At 39.6% G+C, this 22,683-nt stretch overlaps 1 protein-coding gene across 2 annotated transcripts; it reads right to left on the reverse strand.

Moving 5' to 3' along the window:
* Window positions 1-610: 610 nt before the first annotated feature.
* dusp5 (dual specificity phosphatase 5) lies at window positions 611-22,001 on the reverse strand. 2 transcript variants are annotated; one of them, XM_085277440.1, is made up of 6 exons: window positions 21,976-22,001; window positions 21,386-21,458; window positions 11,583-11,640; window positions 4,213-4,352; window positions 3,403-3,622; window positions 611-1,404 (listed from the first exon to the last, which is right to left on the reverse strand). In XM_085277440.1, the coding sequence occupies exons 1-6, from the start codon at window positions 21,984-21,986 to the stop codon at window positions 998-1,000; spliced, it is 909 nt and encodes a 302-aa protein (XP_085133566.1). In that variant the 5' UTR covers window positions 21,987-22,001; the 3' UTR covers window positions 611-997. The 2 variants fall into 2 exon arrangements, with proteins under 2 accessions (XP_085133566.1, XP_085133565.1); XM_085277439.1 differs by lacking the exons at window positions 11,583-11,640; window positions 21,386-21,458; window positions 21,976-22,001 and adding an exon at window positions 5,304-5,800.
* Window positions 22,002-22,683: the final 682 nt, after the last annotated feature.

The following is a 22,683-nucleotide window of genomic DNA, read 5'->3' on the forward strand; positions in this document are numbered from 1 at the left end:
CCTTTCTTTTTGTTTAGTTGGTACAGTCTAGCAGTCTGCGCTCTGGGCGCCAAAATTGTTTTGATGAGCAGCATTGGGAAATATAAGACTAAAAGCGGTAAAAAAAAAAATTAAAAAAAAATCATCATAATGACTGTGGTAATAATGATCAACATTGTTGTATTAATGATTATCAAAATTATTTATAGTGTCTTTAAATAACAGTGCAGACAGTTTTCTACCAGGAATTTTGACTGTAATTATTTTCTAGTAGTTGATGTCTCAAAATTCTGATTAAAATTGGTTTAAGTTTTCTATGAAAGCGACAAGTTTCATCGCTTTCATAGATTATGCATAAAAAATACGGCTGTGTGGAAGGCGACTATAGGTACGAAATACATGCAAGGCTTCTGATCTAAATATACCTCTAGTCACAAGGGCCAGCTCTAAGCCACTGTAGGTGTCACTATTGCCTCTACTGCTGCATTTATGCCTGTCTAGACAGGATTTATTATCTAAACCCATAAATATTGGTCATTCCTTTGTCTTGTTTTTATGAACATGTTTATGTTGGCTTGAATGAAAAAGGGCATTTGCCACATGCACAATAAAAGATTACACGGCAACAATGTTTTTTGCAGTGAAAACATTTATTAAACACATATTTGTATCCACATTATTGAAAAAACGGACCATCATTTTCAAATAAATTAGGTTTAAATGCCTGACCATGTTTGTGAGTAGGCAAATGAATCACAATATCAACCTAAGGCATGTATATTGCAGTTTATCACTGTGCTGTGTTGTTTCATCGCTGCAGTTCAGAAGACAGGAAAAAAGCATCAGTGTCTGTAGCCGATGGATTTCATAGGCTTCAAGTCCTATTATGAATACAGTTGTCTTTGACTCTTCTTTGTGTCTGTGGCTGATCTCCAGTCTATCTGCTCTGCCGGAGGCACACAGAGAGAGCGTTGATTTTTATATTTTCAAGTAAGACTACAAGCAGTCACAGTTTATTTTAAGGCAGTGCAGTTATTGGGCTCAGTTTGAACTGGTGGTGGACTGGGGACTGCAGGCAAGAGGTAGGGAGGGTGAACACAGACGGCTCAAAGTTTTTGGTGTTGAAGGTAGTGGCAAAGTCATTGGCAAAAAAGGAAGCGGACTCCGAGACACAGGGCGTGGCCGGTTCAGGTGTGGCAGCATGAACCGGTGCATTGGACAGCACCTCGGACTCAAACTGAAGCAGCTGACCCATGAAACTGAAGTTTGGTGAGATGACTGCCCGGCGCTGCTTGATGATGTCGAAGGCTGCATCAAGCCGCAGCTGCTGGGTCCTCATGATGTAGGCCATGCAGATGGTAGGTGAGCGAGAGATGCCTGCTTCGCAGTGTACCAGGACCTTCCCCCCTGATTGCTTCACATGATCTGGAAGAAAAAGGGAGGAATCTGGTGAGACAGTGACATATTTCTCTTTCTTTAATCATCAGCATAAGAAAACCACACATCAAACTGATTTCAAATCAGGAGTTTGGAACAGGAAAGAAATTTAACTGGGCTATTATTGTCTAGTCGATCACTCTCACTATATTATAGGAACACTTTTCCCCAAATATTTTATCTCTCTTTCTTTCTCATGAACATCTAGTTTGCCACATTTATTTTGTAGAACGAAATGAGCACACGTCATTTGCTACTGTAAGTGGCACACACAGAGGCACGTGGGAGGCTTGACTTAGTCACAGAGTGCAGCTGTACATGTGATTTGTTTTCTGCTGCACCACTGTGGGGGTGCTGGGTGCTGCTGTGGTGTTCGCTGTGGCAGAGAGAAGTGTATTCTAATTTGGAGCCGCCTCGCTCCTACATACTCGTCAGTATGTTTTAAGGCCTACACACGAGTTCACTTTCACACATCTGTCTAAATGTCCTTCGCAACACGTTTCAAGAATTCTTAGAAGCAAACACCCACATGTCTTCTTTTCTGTCTCGCATCTAAGTCTGATCTACATATTGACACTTAGTTCCACAAGCCGGTAACGACACCTACACATCACCTCGTCCACTAAGCAGAAACATTAAGGGCCACTTCTGTGCGTTTATGAAGGAGAATGACTGATTTCTGACTGCTCTGATTCCCGATAAAACCACATGAATGAATAATGAACCTTCATCTGGAGAGGAGGGTGCTATGAGAGCGGGGCAGCAGCAGCAGTGGGTGTTTTAATTACCGTCCTTTGGCTGGAGATGTCATGGCATGCTTCAACTGCTGTTTTCATCCACGAGGTCAATAATATTTATTTTCTCCTCTCCGGTTTACATCACCCGCTTGGTCGGAAGGGTTTCCGATTTATTGATTGATTTTATGAGACCAGCAGCCCGTGTCTAATCAGTTAGCGTGCCTGATGAAATGTTGAGGCCCTCTTTGAATGTAGGCTAAAACTGCCTTATGTAATGGACAAGATATTTAAACACACCCTAAATGTAGGCTGCATCCCCAAACAGTGCACAATACTATCCAGCTAATACAGGTCAGCCAAGCTGCTTGTGGGTAAGCTTTGTCCTTGGTTATGCCTGGATATAAATAGCCGCCAGCACATTTTGTACATCTTTTGCTGTTGCTGCTATTATCCGACACCTCTCTCCCTCCCACGCACTCTCTTTTCCTCTGTAACACATTTGCTGCCCTGCTGGCCACAGGTCCACCAATGAGTCCCTCTTGCTAACAAAAAAACTGATGTCCTCCCTCATTGTGTAGCTGTCATTAATCCTCCACCCAACCATCATAAACAATGCTGTTGTGCATGCATGCACGTATGTGTGTGTGCCAGCCAGCCCCCAGCCTCCTACACCCGGTCATTACTAAACACGTACAGCTCACCCAGTTGTCACACTGACTGGCCACACCCGGCACCATGTGATTTGGCCAGCATGGGATTGTCTTTTTCAAGGAAAGAAGGGGGGGAGGTCGGAAGGGAACGGGGGAAGTGAGCAAATCCTGAATGAAAGCAGACAGGCAGTATATGTTGGTGGGGGATTGAAGGCTGGCGATTAACTTAAACTGATTACAGCCGGGTTTCTTAGAGCCCTCTATTTGTGAATGGCAGCAGGTGAGCAGCACCGATAAAGGGAGGCTATTTGAAGACAAAGACGCATTTCAAAAATAAATGCATCCATGTATAGCTATCTCGCTCACTCAGCGTGGGTATTTTTGAGACTCCTTGGGGTGAAGCTGGATTATAAATACATATAGACCGAGGCTGATCTTGTGGCCGGAAAAGCAGCCATCTAATGTTGGTCTATTTATTCCCTTTCCTAGCTGGTTTGAGCATTAGTGAGTCAGCCGTATTCTAAGATAGCAAAACATCTCAAGGCAAACCCTGTGAAGCAGAAATCAACAGTTAAATGCATTTACTCTCCTCAACTCACCTATAAAGTCTATTGCCTCCTGGAAGTGGGAGCTGATGTCGGCCATGTGGCTGTCCTCCACAGGGATCCACTTGTAGTCATAGTGGCCCTTGGCCGGCTGCAGGTCCCTGCGTGACACGTTGAGCAAGGCTGTGATGTGAAGGTCGCTGAGATAATCCTGTCTGGAGGCATGGTAGGCACTACCGAGGTAGAGGAAAGGCAGGATCTCTACTGGTTTACCCTGAGGAAGGAAAAGAGGGAGAAAGCGGAGACATGAGTCAAGCTCACGACACACAGCTTCGATCGCCAGATTTATCCATCTGCTATGACACAACCATTGTCCAAGCAGGAACATCCAAACACCTGCCAGCCGATCATTACAGTCATTTGCAGACAAAATGGACGCAGGATGCTAGAGGAATTCCCCGGTATTGAAAGAGCCCATAATGCATCAACCAGGCACAACAGTGTTCTTTGAAATCTAAACTAGCCACATGTTTTCTATTTGGTCAGTGGAAATAATAGCAGAAAGGTCAGGGATGAAAGGCTGTCTTTTCTATGGGGTGTCCTGATATCAGCTGGGCATCATGCTGTCTTTATAAAAAGACCGGGGAGCAGCGAAGGTCATATAATATCATATGTAAGTTGAGAAAATGTTTTGATGTGCCAAAAATAAAATTCTCTGATGTCAGCATGCGTTGAGCGTGCCTGTGTGTATGTATCTTTTTAGATTAAGTTTAAAAAAAAAACTGGCAGTGGCTTTGTGCCCCGTGGTCCTGTAGGAGAGATGGTGGGAAGTACTGCATTGTACGCTAAAGGGTGTTTCCATACCTGATCATAATCTGGTTTGTGGTGTGAAAGCTTCTCGCTGTGGTTGCTGACTCTTTTCTCGGTTTCACTTCCGCTCTGGTCAATGGTTTTCACCTCAGTGCAAAGTTCAGGGTATTGAGAGTGGAAATTCTCGAATCCTCCTGAGAGAAGCAGTCAAAAAAAACCCCCCAAAAACAAACAAACACACTTTTAATAAATGAGCTTACAATAATTCTGCCTCCTCCGACCAACACCACAAATCTTGTGAAATGGCAGCGTTTATGAAACAGACTTAGCACCGGATTATAACCTCTATAACCTGATTACAGACGCGTAATTAATTACAGGAGCCCGCAGCGAAGGACCGGTAATCGATTTAGGCCAACATTCTGAAGGACGCACAAGTGACAGACGGAGATGGATGTGTTTAAACACAAACCCCGGGGGATTTGTTTAGCCTAAAGAGGTAGTGCGGATAGGGAGGGGTGAAATTCTTCGTTTTATCAACGAAAGCAATTGCACCACCAATTTGCTGGCGTTTCTCTCGCACTGACTCATCCGCTCCACTGACGCACGCAGGACATCTACAGTATGTCCAAGAAGTAAATGAAAATGTCGGCTACTCTTAACACAGGCAAAAGGGGCGAAGAACTGCCCCGAACAGTACCAGTGTTATCAGGGAAAAAATAGACTAAGATTAAATATTAAAGGTTTCTTTCTGCCCTTTCGTCTCCTTTTGAAATAAAATCACAATAACTTCTTAATATTTCATTTAGTCAATTATAAGGATACATTTTAGATTATAACAAACAATATTTACAATTTGTCATAATAATAAAAAAGATTTCATCTTTAAGTCTGTGCCACAACAACATACAAAGCCATAAAAGATATAAAACTGACTCTGAATTTATATCCCCACAAATAAAAATATGGACGAATTCAAAACTCTTATGAAATAAAATAAAATAGATTAAATGATAAAAACAAACAAATATAAAACTGAGTTGCCTTAATGGCTTTTTAAAAGGTCTATTTAGTAAAAAAAAAAACAACTTTCCGACTTTTCTTTTTGTCTATATTAAAATTATTCATCTCGCCAAATCTCTCACCTTTCAAGAAACAGATGTTGGCCCCGCTCGCAAGATGTGACAGGGTGTTTATTACTATTTGAGCTACGCTGTCCTTTTTCAGTTTTTGCCAGTGGGACGTCCGGTCATCCAGCGCTACTATAGCCGAAATGCTCCCTTCCCGAAGCCTAAACAGAGCTCTCTCATCCGGGATGACAAACTGCAGGGGCACCGGTCCTCCTCGGGATCTCCGGACTACCACTGAGTTAAGATTAACATTGACTGAGCCTTTGATATTAGAGTTCGTGAATGAAAAATAAGGTCGACAGTCCACAATAAGGCAGCTTCCATACTCCTTCCTGATGATTTTCCTCAGACGCCGGCAGTCTATGCTAGAGACCTTCATTTTGATTTGTTGGACTTGTTTTTATTGCCTAAAAATTTCAACTGATTACTCCTGAATACGGGCGAGAGAAGTGCCCGCGCCAGTGCCTACATTTCCTCCAAGGGGATTCCTGCCGATCAGTTTTATGTGAATGGAACCTCCGGAGCAAGACGTCACGAACCATATATGGACACCGGCGCGGCGCGATGGCAAGAAAACACGCCCACAGCTCTGACTCGACTGTGTGACTCCTCCCGCGGCCCTTGTAAACACGACACCCCGATTACAACTGCGGTGAATTTGATTCAGCCATTACTCACAGAGTGTCCTCTGCCTGCACCTACACCTGTCCTTTCATTATTTTCAGGTTCCACTTCGTGTTCAGTGACCATTGAAAGGACACAGAGGCAGACGCTTTAAAGGGATGACCCTACAGCTCACTGCACAAAATAAAACGAAAGGGTCCCACACGGCCAAAAAAAGATGAAGTGTTTTGGAGGAAGGATATCAACCATAACATCCAGAAATACGAGTGCAACACAAACGTGCACCTTACTAAAGCCAGCCTATTAAACGACAACCATACAAAATGTCTGAAATAGAGGTGCAACTATCATTTCATTAACCTTTTACTGCTTTCTTTTGTCTGACTAATTAAAGCTTAGTTAAGTATGAGCATTATAAGTATTCATTTTCCTCTTTTTCAGCTAAACTTGTTAACAAAAACATCATGTAGTTGTTTTTGCAATTTAGAGCTGTGCTTTCCCGTAAAAGTATGCCCTTTTCATGTGTTTTTAATGTTTTTTTATTGCCTGCAGCAGTTTATCCAACATGATTTTCCTCTACAGGACACAATTAAGCGACCTTAAACCGAGAAAAACAAGAGACGCAATTGTGAGTCAGCTGTGAAATCTGATTATATCTGCTGCTCTGGATTAGAAGGTTCCTGGTTCATACCCTTGCTGGGGCCTTTCTTTGAGGAGTTTGAATGTTTTCACCAGAGTGAACAAAGTAGCCCACTCTATGAATGCATGGTTAAATGTGACATGTAGTCTGAAGTACTTTGAGCGGTCAGTAAGACTACAAAAGTGCTATATGAATATGAAATGATTTCAATGAATGTTGGTATCAATTAAGTGGAAGCAGAATGACAAAAGTCCGCACCAAACCCATCACATCAAATATCCAGAAAGAATTCTTCTCAGTTGCTTTAACTGATATCTCAAATGTTGTCAAAGCAAAATGCTATCACACAGAGGTAGCACTTCATAACACTCCCCACAAGTTTTTGCGTAATGTGGCGAAATTTCCCATGTTATTGTTCTCGATTTTGAGTGTAGTTTTTTACCTAACATGATTATCAGTAAGTAAAGTTCAATGGGGAAGCAACATTCAGTAAAACTGCAGTAAATTTCTCAGTAACTTACAGGCAGATAGATAACAACAAGTTACTATAAAATCTTTAAGTTATATATTACTCTATGTTTTTTTTTACACTACTACTTTATGTTTATTTACAACGCTATATCTGCATGATTTCTTCATTTTCACAAGTTGTAAAGAAAATGATTTAAAAATTATGCTGCTATTTACTATTTCTAAGAAACAAGTACCTTTAAGATATTTAAAATCAAATGATACACTGATCGTACCCAAAGTAATTTTTCAAGTATTGATTAATTTCGACATTATGCAGGGGTCTTTGCAGATCTGTGGACATACTAAAGACATTCCAATAATGTCATACTGTAGTAAACTTCAGCTCTAAAGTAGGTCTAAACTACATCTTTAGAGCTGAGAGCTTCAAATGCAGTTTTAAAAATATGCCAAACAATTAAGAAATAAATGCAAAACAAATTCACATAACTCATCACAAGGCTTACAAGTAACAACATTTACACCAAGAGCAAAAGAAAACGGTTCATACGGTGCATGTTTGTGAGTAACACACCTACTCTACTGTAAATACCTAAAGAAGAGTTTTCTTTTCTTTTCTTTTTTTCTAAAGGCTACGTGAGAATAATCTTCCATGTAGTATTCAGCAATGTAGGGAATGTCATAGAGAGCTCAGACAAAGTAGCTGACAAACACAACCTCTAACTTCCGCTTACCATGTAAAACCCAGTGAACCAGCGTTATATCCTCCCAACATCCCTGGTCTTAAAATCCTAATCCCACAAATGAATTAACAAGTTTAAACGTCACACTGCCTACACTCACATGACATGCAAACAATCCTGACACACTGCTCAGGACTGTGTATGAGTTTTGTTTACATTTGCACATTTGGATTTCAATATGTAGCTGTGACTGTCTGCAGCCCTTAATCCAACCGAAACCTTTTTGGATTGAATGTATGTCATACTTGGTGTATGAGTACATGCAAAAGAAGAACCAACACCCTGAAGTAGAATACGTTCATTGGTGACTTTGTTGTTTTTTCTGAATCTGCTAAAGATGAGAAAAGCATAGAAATTAGTCAAGTGTTATGTATACCACTTTTTAAATCCAGAAACAAACCAGCCGTACATAATGTAAAGATGGGACACGGACAGCCTCTTTGGGTAAATGAACCTAACAAATAGGTGTTACATCATGTTGTGTCTGCTGCATGAATGAGTGGGAACTAACAGAGCAAAACAGAGCAGCAGTCAACAACAGAAATATGACAAACGCGCAGACAGTGAAACAGACGCAGTGGCAGACACAGATGGACTGACACTGTGAAAGAACAAAAACAAAACTATCTCTATGCGCCCCATGACAGAGAGAAAAGGACCTAGCCTAGATAGATAGATAGATAGATAGATAGATAGATAGATAGATAGATAGATAGATAGATAGATAGATAGATAGATAGATAGATAGATAGATAGATAGATAGATAGATAGATAGATAGATAGATAGATAGATAGATAGATAGATAGATAGATAGATAGATGCTGGAATGGCAGCAGAGGATTAGAGGTGACAGCAGGCAGCGTGCCATATGGTCTGGTCTAATCTTGGCTTGTGACATCACTGCTGATGAGTGGGGAGGCCCGCCATCCGTTTCCGAGCCCTCATTTTATTATGGGTTTTGTTAGAGTAGCTGTAAATAACAACAGTGGACCCATGCGAGCCAGGTAAACAAGAAACATGTTCTCAGGCCTTTCTCCTCATCTCTTTCCTTCCATCTCTCTGCTCTTGCTCTCTCACATGGATGGTCTATGTCCATACATATCACCCTAATAGGATTGCTTCAGTATATAATTGGCTATGTGTTATAGATAATACATTAAGGAAGCAGGCAGGCAGCTTTTAAACCACAGTGTTGCTTGCACAGCGACCTGTAACCGGAATTAATTTTGATGCTCAAGATTTAATTGAATTGTTAAAGCATGCACAACTACTGTGCTTCTGTTACAGTCAACAAAATCGGATTCAAAATAGATTACACACACAAACTAATTAATATAAATACAGAAATAAAGTTAAGAAGAACTGTGGGAACAGAAACAGAAAGAAATCTCCTCCTCACAAATTACTTATTATTTCATCTAACTCACCGTCTGGATGAAGTACTATAACTTTAAAAAGACACAAGTTTGAATTTTGCTAAAGAGATTAGCTTTTTAGTTTGTCTGAATGTTGGATTGTTGGTTGTAAAATACAAAACATTTAAGGCATAAGGCTTTGTGTCTATCTTCACAGTGATAATCTTTTCTGTCCACCATTTTAAAATGTCAGCAATCTATGGTGTTTAGTGCTTTTCTAAACTTTGAACTTAAGGTTTGTCCACTTCCTTATGTGTTTACTGTAATCTGACCGCACTATTTTGTGATTTACTGACTCTGGGAAAACAGTTGTTCTACCTTAAGAGTGACTGAGTATGATTTCTTACTGTTTTATTAGTGAAGCCTAATCCAAAATTGGGGATCTAGAAATGCTTCTTTACATCATTTGTTGACAGAACTGCGCCGTGTGTGTTTTTGTGCTTGAACAAGAATTCATTTTTTTTTATATATACCCTGGACAATAAGTGTTGGCCACACAGCATATGTATGGAAAGCCACTTCCTGTTCAGAATGTCCCTTTTTACACGTGACTTCTAAAAAGAACTCCTACACAATAGGTTGCCTTCGCAGGAACGTGTACCCCTCTCACCCCCACTCACCCTTCCTCCTTTCTCGGCTCCACAGGTGCTTCCTGGTTTGCTGACAGAGGCTCCAGATTGTGATGCAGTTTCCCAATAAGTCCCACATTACTCACCTACCACTCAGCTGACCATGGAGTGAAGCAGGTTGGAATTCAACTCTTCTATCAAAATAACTAAAAGATTGGCCTTTTGTCTAAAACTAAAATCAGAAATTTAATAGAGTAACTTCTGGTAATGCCACCCACAGAATTATATTTAAAAAATGCCTTCACAATGAACTAATCAACTAGTGTTTCTCAGACTTCTTCTGGTATGCTCCAATTCAGAAGCCAAAAAAAGCGTATGCCCCCCTGTTGCATTTAATCATTAACATTAAAAAGTACTAAGTTTAAAGGTTTATCATCATTAGCATCAGCAAACTCTTTTTTTCTTGTACCCCCCCAAAAATCACATTTACTCATCTTAAGTTAACTTCATATTTTTCACCTTGGTCTCTCATGAATGTAAACATGGTGCAAAATGCGGGAACTTCTTGCTGAGGATTTCTGACTGCTGAATGATACTTAACATTACATTTTTTTGCTTTGATCTTATGGTTTTCTTTTTGAATTAAAAGTTTAGGTTATTTAGGTTTTTTTTTTAAATTGATGATGTAGCTGCCAGGGAGGAGGGAAAAAGGAAGACCTCAGAGGAGGTTAATGGATGTAGTGAAGGAGGAAATGAAGAGGGTGGGAGAGATAGAGGAGGACAGAGGAGATAGAGGAGGCTAGAGGAGATAGAGGAGGCTAGAGGAGATAGAGGAGGACAGAGGAGATAGAGGAGGCTAGAGGAGATAGAGGAGGACAGAGGAGATAGAGGAGGATAGAGGAGATAGAGGAGGCTAGAGGAGATAGAGGAGGATAGAGGAGATACAGGAGGATAGAGGAGATAGAGGAGGCTAGGATGAGAAGGAGACAGATGATCTCCTGTGGTGACCTCCAAAGAAGAAAAAGAAAAAGAACATTATTTGGCTTCTGAATTGATTTGACCAACGTTTTGATCTATAGGTTTGGGTAAACTTTAAACAATGAATTAGCTTCTATACTACTGTGTTTTGATATTGTTTTTTTTTTATGCTTGCTGGAACTTTTATGGTTCTCTTGGTAACTGATTATAGCATTTGGCTTTATAAATTAGTTATAAATGCATTATTCGGCTTCATAATTTGCCTGAATCGCTTTCAGTTTAATGTCCTATTCAATCTTTTAGATTTATAATATTTTATCTTTTTTGTATTTCTTTTTACTGGGAATACCAATGTCCAATAATAGTTTGATAACCCATTTCTATTACTCAAAGTGGCATATTAGCTCCAGAAAGCTACACAATCTCTACAATTAAATTCTTTATTTTAGTTACGAGAGGAGGGTCCCTCTTCCAAGACAGACAAAGTGTTACCATATTAGGCTGCAATCTTCAAAAGTGTTAAGAGACTTATTTACAAGAAGCATTGACAATGAAGGATTTCTCAATAGTGGTACTGGTAATATTTCTGGGGTTGCTGATGACATGTTGTTACATGCTGGCTCTTGTTAATGCAGAGAATACTCAGAGTCAGCAGCAACAACACATTTCAGTGTTGTGAGTAACTATGCAGTCAAATCGCATCACATCCAGTTCTCCAGTAAAGCAGCGTCTGCCAAATTCAGTATGAAACAGGAATGTTTGGTATTCATGGGTTCAAGTCATGATATGATGGCCCAGATGACACATGCTGAACACACACACACACACAAACACTTCAAAGTCTTGACTCACCCACTGTTTCCACCCACCACCGATCGTCATGCCGTGACTTTTTGAGGCAAGCCAAACTCTTAGGCAAGACATGGAAGGAGAGGGAGAGATACCGAGGAAAAGAAGGAGAGAGAGAGAGAGACAGATTGTTGTGCATGATAAGCAGAAACGAATTTACCTTTTATGATTGTTCAAAAGAAAAAAACAATCGCTTCTGATCTTCTGTGAAATTTCCACTGAATTGACGCTTCATGCGGTGACTAATTTGGCTTGCCCTTTTTATACTTCAGAGGTAAGGGAACTTAGTGAATTTATTGTGGTGCCTGGGGTTTTCTTGTGCGACTCTGTGACGCTGGAGATATAAAGAAAAACAAACCCAACTGATAATTTTTATTTTTTTACTCATTGTGTCCAGACAAAACGTCCAATTATCAGTATGCTGTAACTTGATGTCCAAGTAGAGCAAAATTACATTCTGTACTGTACTGTGAATCACAGCATGACCTGGTTATTGAAGAGGAGGTTTACAGCAGAGCCCACACTTCTCGCATCTCTTAAAATACCCACCAGCAGACCTGTGAAAGCTACCACAACAGATGGTAATCAAAGAAAGCTGCTCTTCATCTGCTTTACATTCACACTTACACAGACTCACATGAAACCCAGCACACTACTGTGCTGAAACCCATAACCTTTATCTGCACTTCCTAGACTGAAATGAGTAAGTTACTCGAAGCAAAGATGAAATAGGAACATGTGATCAAAAAGTAATATGTCCCCAAACAAAAAGGTGTAGTCATTTCCTGTTTTGGCTTGTGAACTAGCCAGCTTCTCGTACCTAAAATGGGTTGCAGAATCAATGCATTCTGCTCTCTTGTGCAGTGAAGAGCAGGGGTGACTTTCTTTGACCTTTTTTCCAAGTCAGTTCAATAAGTTCAGGTTATTTCACTTCTGAAATTACTTTAAACTCTTTCAGTAAGTTTAAAGTAAATAGCCAGAGGAGTTAAAAAACACAAAGTGATTATTATTATCTATGTTTGTCTTGTCAACAAATAAAAACAGGACAATTGTAAATCTATCTTATTTAGTGATGACCCTAGAGTCTTTTTTCACGGGGCTGTAAACAGACTGCAGACTTGACCTGCCTTTGCTCCATAGAAAGTCAATTTGGTCTTGGGTATTGTTGCCAAAATAAGCATGATCTCTGCCGTTTCTAACGTCTAACCTGTCATGTTGTAGGACTCTTGTTGGCTGTTGTTGTTTGTGCCAAAGCTTGTTGAGTATTAAGTACCCTAAACTGTAACTGTTGACCAAAAATTCTTAGATTAATAATTCCCAGACTGTTCCACCAGGCAAGGTGGTCCTGTTTTTAGTTTGCGCTAATATCCGCAATATCTGTACCCTCAATAATACTCCTCTGACTAGAATTACTGCATGCTACCTCAATACCTTATTAGCATACCTTGCATACACATTTTATATTTAGCACCTTTCATATCTAGCACATTCTGTTTTTAGCTACTGTGTAAATCACTGCATGTTTGTTCTTTGCTTTTGCAAGTGGAGGTGTAGCTGCTCTGCAGTTTCATTATCAATGTATAATGTCAAAAGTTTGAACGTGAGTGTTATTACTTCTTTAGATAGAAAAAGTTCAAAGTTAATGAAGTCAGAGCTGCACGGTGTATTATTGGTTACAGTTCACATTAAACAGAAATAGTAAATAATCTTGGACTATGTTTGTATCGGCTCTTTCTTTTCTTAGAGCAAAAGGAAACTGATCTCTGTTGTTGTGCCAAAAACATGTATTTCTTTCTAAATTTGTTATTATGCCCTCTTTCTGTGAATGTGCTGTAGAACATTTGGGCAGAAATATGACAGTAACCCAGCCTCACTGCCTGTAATCAGTGAAAATAGTACAAAGTACACTGCAGATATCTGCTTGGCTGTTCACCATCATTTGAACACATCCTCCTTGCATATAAAACAATACCTCTGCAAAGCCTTCCTTTTCAGCTTTGTGTTCAAGTTCATTTGAGCATCTATAAATAACTGTATATTTCACTATATTGTTATCTGTCTTCCCTTCCCGTCAGTATAGTGGGTCACAGAAGAGAAAGAGGAAGGAAGCCAGAAGAAAAATAAACACACAGAGTACTGAGAAGTAGCTGGTTAGCCTGACAGTATTAATGTTATTTTGAGGAGGCAGTAAATATCACTGTAAGCCTGTGGCACTATGTCAGCCAGCTGGATCAATGGGCGAATACAGAAAAAGAACCTGCGTTGTGTGAAAAGCAGAAGAAAGCTTTTAATATCATAGGGGTTTTTTAAGAGTGTTTCCCAGGAGGCTGTGCTTTTGTCAGAGTTCCCCTTCACTCGCACTCTGATAAGAGATATAATACATGGAAGACAAATAATTGCTACAAACACTTTCAGATAATAAAGTTTTCTATTGAAGTTTCATTTAAATTTACTCATTTCAAGAAGCTTTGAAGTGCAGAGGAAGTGAAAGTTGTTGTTTAGGCATGCCAGTGCCTTCTTCCATGTCTTCTGTACAGTTACAGCTAACAAAGGCTGTTTTGCCTGTAAATTAAACAGATTTGTTGGCAAAACAGCCTTCTGCTGCTGGATACTTATCAAGCAGACAAGTGTAAGCATATTCCTGCCAGAAATCAAATGTCTGCACCTGCAGCTCATTGTGTGTTTCATACGTAGCTGTAGATGTGCAAGCAGTGAGGCCTCGGGTCACTGACAACCAAAGATGAAGAAATATTTTTCACTGAGCTGTAGAATCGGTGTAAAACTTCAGTAATTACGAAAGTGGAAAAATGAAATTACTAGTAATGTTGTGGCATTCTCTTTGCATGAAACAGACTCCGTTTACAGTATAACAATATTTGTTTATATTTCAGACATTAACTCAGGTCAGCATCTGAGTAGTCATGCACAGAAATTAAGTTTTGACCACAATTAGATGAATCTCAGTAGCAGTACATCACCACATGCTGGATTCCCAAGCAGCTCAGAGACAATTTATCCAATAAGGCTTGGATCTGACCCTGGGTCTTCTTGTATTGGACAGGTTTGAAAAGCCTTAATAAAGAGATGTCCATGAGGACTGCTTCAGTTCACCTTTTCCAACATGTCATATAGAACGACACAATGTTCAGTTCTCTTGAAATGTAGGCTGAGCTAAAAAACAAACAAAAAAGCACCAAGACAAAACTAGTTCTGCACAAGCACCACACCGGTGGAAGTCAAGTCACTGGACCGATGCCCTGACTCTGCAGCGTGAGCCCAGACACCCTTTGGAGAATACTTGTTTGAGCCGCTTGTAACTGTAGTCATATATTTTGGTCACTGCCAGTTGCTCTTGGCCATAGATAAAGGCAGGGATGTAGACTGAACAGTAAATTGTCAGCTTCACCAAAAGTAACAATAATACATCTAATACAATATTTTGGTTGATTTTAAATGGAATTGCAACACTGATAAACACACAATGACCATAAATAGAAAGTATTCAGAGATACAAATGTTTTTCCACTGGAAAAATACAAGTTAGCGAACACAAAGCAACCTTTTAACCTTGCAATGTTGTTTTTTACTTTTCAATAGTGTTAGCATAAGAACTGTGGCTCATCATCGAAGCAAACAGGACCTGACCTTCATAGGAAACGATATCTGAAGTCTTCCCATCCACAGGTGCAGAGATACGGGTTTTTTTTTCTCATTTACTTAGGCGTCATTCCCAAACTCTCCCCTCCATCTGTCTCCCCCCTTTTGTCTTTTACTTCCAATATCTTTCCTCATCCCCTGTTGTTCAGCCTGCTTCCTCACTCTGCTCTGCCTCCCCATCCTATTCTCTCATCACCTGTGTGGGAGGCACAAAGCCAAATCCACTCAGCTGGAATTAAACTCACTGGGACCACATAGCACTTCTGCACTTTAAATACACACATGGACTCATATACACGCACCTGCATGCTCAGCGGATGGAAAAACCTAGGCAGGGATGGAAAGATGTAGATAGGAGCGCTGGGAGTGGGTGATGGCTGGGGAGCGCCCACGTCACAGGAAGTAGGTATGGACATTACTGTCACAGACACACACACTCCCATGCATGCATGCGCACACACATAGTGCAGTATATAAAGCATCAGTACAAACACAGGCTGTTATCACTGGGAGCAGCTGTCATTGCATCGCAGAAATACAAAAAAAGATAACATAAAATAAAATTTGCAGGGAGGGTTCTCTTTATTCTGAATACGGTGAGATGATAGCTCGGTAACATCCACATCACCGGCGCCCAGTTGGTTACAGCTGTGGCTCTGCACCTCCAGTGTTTAAAGGAAAATTACACTATTACACCTAGACTGTGCCTCAAATTACAGTCTGTTTTCTAGACGGATTCCTACGCTCTGCTTGAGGCTTAAGTGGCTCTAGGGTATATGAGTCACTACTAGCACAATACTGTTGCATTTTGGGTAAAATGTAAGCCAGTTTTTGATAAGAAAGGAGAAGTAAAATAAAAAAAATATGAAGCCAGTATCACTATTTCTGCTGCATCAGTTTCTACATAACAAAAGAACTGTGCATTATAAGTTTGATAATGGCAGAGGAAAAGGACTAATCATGGTGGCATAACAACAAACTTCATTAAGCATTTCTAAGAAAAAGGGCTGCTTACATAGCTGTTGATACATTAATGCAAAAAAAAAAAAAAACCCCAAGCATGTTTTCTGTCACACTTCATTTTGGTTTCTCATCGCTGACTGGTTGTTAGCTTCTTTCCAGTAAAGAAAAATAAAACTGTAAAGAATGCAAATATGTTTATTACCAAAATATTTGTTTTCCTTAAAGGTAGATGTTTTAAGAAGATTAAGGTTGCCAGTTGACAGGCTAACAAACCCTCCTGTGTCAGTGGCAGCTGTGTCAGTGGCAGCTGAACTTCATTCGACCATGGCCTGCAATGACTTTGCCAAATTCTTCACTGAAAAAATCCAAAAAATTAGACAAGCAATTGGTACATCAACAGCAGATCCAGGATATGTACTGTGTCCACCAAAAAACTGTTTAAACACCATGAAACAGTTTCAACCTATTAACAGCAAAGACCTGGAGGACATCTTAGGTCAACTGAACTCCTCCTCCTGCTGTTTAGATGTCCTGCCAACAAGTTTTTTCAAAAAGGTCTCAAAGACTTTAGAGTCAGACCTGTTACAGATCGTCAACTTTTCTTTATTATCAGGTGTGTTTCCAGAATCACTAAAAACTGCTGTAATCAAACCTATACTGAAAAAGGACAATCTTGACAAGACACAAATGAACAACTACAGGCCGATCTCAAATCTCCCGTTTTTAAGTAAGATCATTGAAAAAGCAGTTTCTCAACAGCTCAGTTACTTCTTAAAACAGAATAATTGCTACGATGCCTTCCAGTCAGGTTTTAGACAGAACCACAGCACTGAAACCGCTCTGACCAAAGTGTTTAATGACATATGTCTGAATACAGACAGTGGAAAAATGTCAGTCCTAGTTTTACTGGATCTCAGTGCAGCATTTGATACAGTTGACCACAACATATTACTCAAACGACTGGAGAACTGGACAGGTCTTTCAGGAACTGTACTAAACTGGTTCAAAACATACGTAGAAAACAGGAAATACTTTGTATCAATAGGTAACTTCACATCTGAGCAGACAAGTATCACATGTGGAGTTCCCCAAGGTTCCATCTTGGGACCCCCTCTGTTTAACATTTACATGCTCCCACTGGCACAGATTATAAACAACAACAAAATAAACTACCACAGCTATGCAGATGACACACAAATATATATCACAATGTCACCAGGAGACCGAGGCCCTGTACAGGCTCTTGGTAAATGCATTGAGGAAATCAATGACTGGTTGTGCCACAATTTTCTCCAGCTAAACAAAAACAAAACTGAGGTAATAGTCTTTGGCGCCAAAGAAAAACGATTACAGGTCACCAGAGAACTTCAATCTATACATCTAAAAACCACAAACCAGGCGAGAAATTTGGGTGTAGTGATGGATGCAGACCTAAACTTAGAAAAACACATTAAGACAATAACAAAGTCAGCTTACTATCACCTCAAGAATATATCAAGGATAAAAGATCTGATGTCTCAACAGGACCTGGAAAAACTAGTCCATGCATTCATCTTTAGTAGGCTTGATTACTGTAACAGCATCTTTACAGGTCTACCTAAAAAATCAGTCAGACAACTACAGCTCATTCAGAACTCTGCTGCTCGAGTCCTCACTAAGACCAAAAAAGTGGACCACATCAGTCCAGCTCTGAGGTCCTTACACTGGCTGCCTGTCCGTCAGAGGATAGACTTTAAAGTTCTGATGCTGGCCTATAAAGCTCTGAATGGTTTAGGACCAAAATACATCAATGACCTCCTGACCCAGTATGAACCATCCAGATCCCTCAGGTCATCTGGATCCGGTCTTTTATCAGTTCCCAGAGTCAGAACCAGACACGGAGAAGCTGCATTCAGCTTTTATGCTCCTTATATCTGGAACAAACTCCCAGAAAGCCTCAGATCAGCTGAAACACTCAGTTTATTTAAATCCAGGTTGAAGACTCACCTGTTCTCAGCTGCATTTGAATAAAGCACCAAATCCACACTTTAAGCTTAAATTTCAAAACTTACATTTAACTACTGATTTTATCTACTGTTCTGATTTTATCTGTTTTGATTTTATATACTGTTGTTTGTTTGTTTGTTTGTTAATTAGTTAGTTAGTTTATTTGCTTGTTTTAATCAATTTTAAATCATGCTTTTTATTTGTTCTTGTTTCTAATGTCTCTGTAAAGCACTTTGAATCACCTTGTTGTTGAATTGTGCTATACAAATAAACTTGCCTTGCCTTGCCTTGCCTTGCCATAGCTATTTAGTATTTTCAGAGGTGCAAAGATCACTACGTGTGCGACAAGAAGCTGACCCAAAATATCAGCAACTTACTGCCTAAAACACCGTCCAGGTTCATATTTCATCTTGTATAATGTGCAGTGAGAGATTATCAGTGCGTGGGTGAGAACTGTACAATGTAATCTCTTAAGGTGGACCATGCCTCTGCACACAAATGCATACACAAAAATATAATGTATGCTTATTATGTGGCCATTCTGCTTAATTTTTATAGAAGTGTGACATTTGTGGTTAAGCTGACGCGATGCATTACACTGAAGTTGGTGGAATTATCAGGGTTGCTGACAGGCAGCTGGGTTGTGATATTTCCTCTTTCTATATCATTCTTTTACAGTCTCACAGAGGAGATGAGGTGGGGGCTGGGCTGGTGACTCATACGTTGTCTGTCTCCATCTAACTACCCCCAATCAGGACGGCGGGAGGAAGCAATGTGGGATGTTTGACTCTCAATTTTTCTTTTTTTCCACTTTTCATATTGGCTGGAACACCCAAGGGAGCCACCTTGACCAAATTACTCAAGGAAAACCTCTTTTTTAATTTTTAATTGTATTTTTTTTGGAGACGACATGAAAGTTATAGCATCCTATATCACTGTGGTCCTCCCCCACCCATGGCATCCATCATTCCCGCTGAGCCATCAGATAGAATGAGGGGCTAATTTTAGCTTGTAAACTCGTCTCCTTGATTATGAGGAACTGCTGCTTCTTGATAACACTGTGGGTGGGGTAGTGGGTCAGAGAAGTATCAGGAATGGTAGCGGTAGTAATTTACAAGAGGAAGAAGAAAGAAACAACGTAAGCATCACAGCTGCCAAGTGGCCACATCACACCTAAGATTCTCAGTTATGCTGAAACACAAAAGGTTTCACATGATTTTATTAACAAACAAACCGTAAAGATGGAGGTCATCTTGACATCTGTGCTAGATTATGGCAGCACATGTTTCTCTAAAAGTTCTCCAAGGTAAATAATAAAAGAAATCATCTGTTCATGCTGTCCAGTGAGGGTTACTCCTTGCTGATCCATTGTTGTAAGACGGATGCTGCAGGGGAATTAAATTCCATTCATGGTCATGTGCTCATAATAGTAAAACAAAACAGCACCAAAAATTCATGCTCCACAATAACTGTCTCATTCATTAGCTGCTTAGCTACCAGCTGACTAGAAGCATCGTGTTACATCCTTGCTGGCAGAGAGTGAGCTCATTATAACATGATAAGAGAAAATGTTGCTCATTATTACCCTACATTCATGCCAGTCTTGCTGTAGTTCCCTCATTTCCTTTATTATCCCACCCAGGCCTTATTGCCCCACCCATCATTACTATGCACCATTTAACGTTTTGTTTCTAAGAGAATTTCTGTAGGTTTTTGATGGGTTAAGATTCCTTGCCAAGGGAAGAGTAACTTAGTCGTTATAAGAACATTTCTATAAAACATGTTCTTCTTTATACAAAACATTAAAGTGGATTAGCTATATCAGCATAGCATTGTTTAAACTCCCCAGCCTGTCTGAATATTGTTGCTGACCTCGTTCATCCCATTATGACCTCAGCGTGCCCATCTTCTGATTGCTGCTTCCAACAGTATAATTTACCAAATGATTTGAGATTATCTAAGCTCACAAAGCTCAGATCATCTCAAAGTGGTTTCTTGAGTTCACTGTACTCAAATAGCCTCTATAGACAGAATTTCTCAATCCAGCAGAAAACCTCTGGGATACTGTGGAACAGGAGATTTGTATTACGGATGTGCAGCTGACAAATCTGCAGTTGTGTGATCGTATCATGTCAACATGGACCAGACTCTGTGCCTTGAAGATTAAGGCTGTTTTGAAGGTAAACGTGGGACTAAGCCAGTACTAGCAAGGCGAACCTAATGAAAAGTGTATGTACACAAATCACTTAACTGTTGATAAATTATAGTTTCTGAATGAACCCCTGTTTTTCCAACAGAAAATGAAACAAGGTGTGTTCCAGTGGACATTAAACAACAAGGAGTATAAGCTTCCATTTGTTCTTTAGTAGTCTTATTTTCAGGAAAGTTCTATTCAACCATTTTTAGAAGAACAAGGGTGGTTTTTTTTAGTAACCACCACTATAATTCTTTCCAAACCATTTATGTATTTTTCTGCTACATAAATGGTGAAGTTAGCTCTTTGGGTTATCAGTCACTCTAACAAATAGATTAGGACATGTCTTGTAATAAATTCAAGCAAGCTGCTATATTCTGTACATAAAGTGTCTTTTATGCTGCAAATTAATCGTTTGGTGATAAAACAGAAAACATATAATAAAAGACAAAAAGTCATGATAGTCTCTGTAAGGGCATATTGTTTTTTAATTTTTTTCTCCAAAGTGAGACACATACTTTTAATGGGAAGCTGTTAAAATGACCCTTGACCGTGACAAACAGGCCAGCCTTTTCTTTAAGCAGGTTCATAACAGGTTAACTGAGATCAAAATGACATGGATGACTCAGCTGGTTGAAAAATAAGCTCACCAACCCCCACAAACCAGTGGAGACTGAGGAAGAATGGTCTTTAGGGAATACCCTCACAGTCATTTCATTTTTCACAGTAGCAAAGAAGACAGACTCCCTCTAATATGAGAGAAGTTAGAAGAGACCAGTAGCTAAAAGATTTCAGAAACAGAAGCAAAAGTGCATTATAAAAACTCTGGGCAATGCACCTCTGGATTGCTCACCTAGCTTTGGGGTTAACGAAGAAAGGGTTTGAGTCAGTCCAGTAGAAATCAAAAGTTTTTTTCTAATAGGTTTTTGTGGTAACACCAGAAACTTTTGCTCTCAGAGTATCTGTTGCAACATAGACTTAATTTAAATTTTGATCTCTTACTCACCTCTCTACCAAAAACTGTTTGGGCGTGTTCCCTAAAAAAGTCTGATTCACCTCCTGGAGAAGATTGAAAATCACTGACAGAAGAAGAAAACAATGAGATAAGTTTACACAAAGAAGACACTCATAAAAAACTAATTTACAACATTTTCTTACAAAATAAGCTGTAGAGTGTGGATGATGGTGACTAATGGTGTGGGAGCATCCCTTGATTATTACAGGGAACATGGCTTCCTGTACCAAAGAAATATCCCGTAATCTTAGTTCACCTCCTTTAAATTCATGTATTTTACTTCCCTTATCCCATTTCCTCTGACATACAATGACATAAAGTTTTAAATGAGAAATGCAGTGAAGTAAAATTAAGCTAGCAGTTCGGCCTCACGCTACATTTTTTTTTATGTAGCACTACTGAAGCAGTTTGAGCCATAAAAGAAGAAAATATATCTGACATTAGTTTCTAGTGTTTCATTCTAAATTTATACAATTCAGGTTCAACATTAAAGGTAAAGTCTGTAAAATCACACTGCTAGACGTCAGTAGATTTGTCCAATCAGTCTATCTGTAGTGAGTGTATGCAATCAGTTAGTTTACCTCATGTCCATGTCTATATACTCTTGGTTGTAAGGAGTCTGGTACAAGTTGCAGAGATAGTGGTCCTCATTTCTGTCCAATGACAGCAGTGCTGAGGAAAGTTGTTGAGGATATCCTAATCCTTTTGCCAGCATTAGCTGCTGTTAGCTTGTGATAGCATGGAACTTTCCTTGAAGTGGAACTAATATTGTTGGACTTGGACACCTAAACACAAATAAAATCTCATATGATGCGTGAATGTAATCAGACTGTTTATCAGAGGGAAAGTATGATTTTTAGGATACATAAAAACATAAAATTAGCTTGTCTAATGTTAGCTTATAACTGGCTGATGTTGTTGTTTAGCCACCTCCTTGTCTGCTGTCCAGAGACAGGAGGCTAGCATAGCTAATGTGCTGGCAATAAGAAATTGCAATAATATCCGAGATACATAAGCATGCTGGTCTTAACCCACATGCATAAAACAAGATTAGGTGGATGTCCCACTATCTTGAATACAGAGCCACTATCCACGATCTTATTATTAACCATTAGGTGCAACTGCACCTTATGTACATTTTGTAGTATTCATTCCACCTCATTCATTTCTGTATTTTATGTATATAAGTTTAGATTCGTTATTTATAGTTGGTTTACATAGCTTTGTGTATGTATGTGTAATGTGTATATATAGACACTTGTGTGTGTGAGATTTACATTGCTGTGCTT

Source organism: Mchenga conophoros, linkage group LG6, assembly GCF_057382185.1.
Source record: "Mchenga conophoros isolate Kocher_MC1m ecotype Shallow Benthic linkage group LG6, M_conophoros_male_GT1.1, whole genome shotgun sequence".
NCBI lineage: Eukaryota > Metazoa > Chordata > Actinopteri > Cichliformes > Cichlidae > Mchenga > Mchenga conophoros.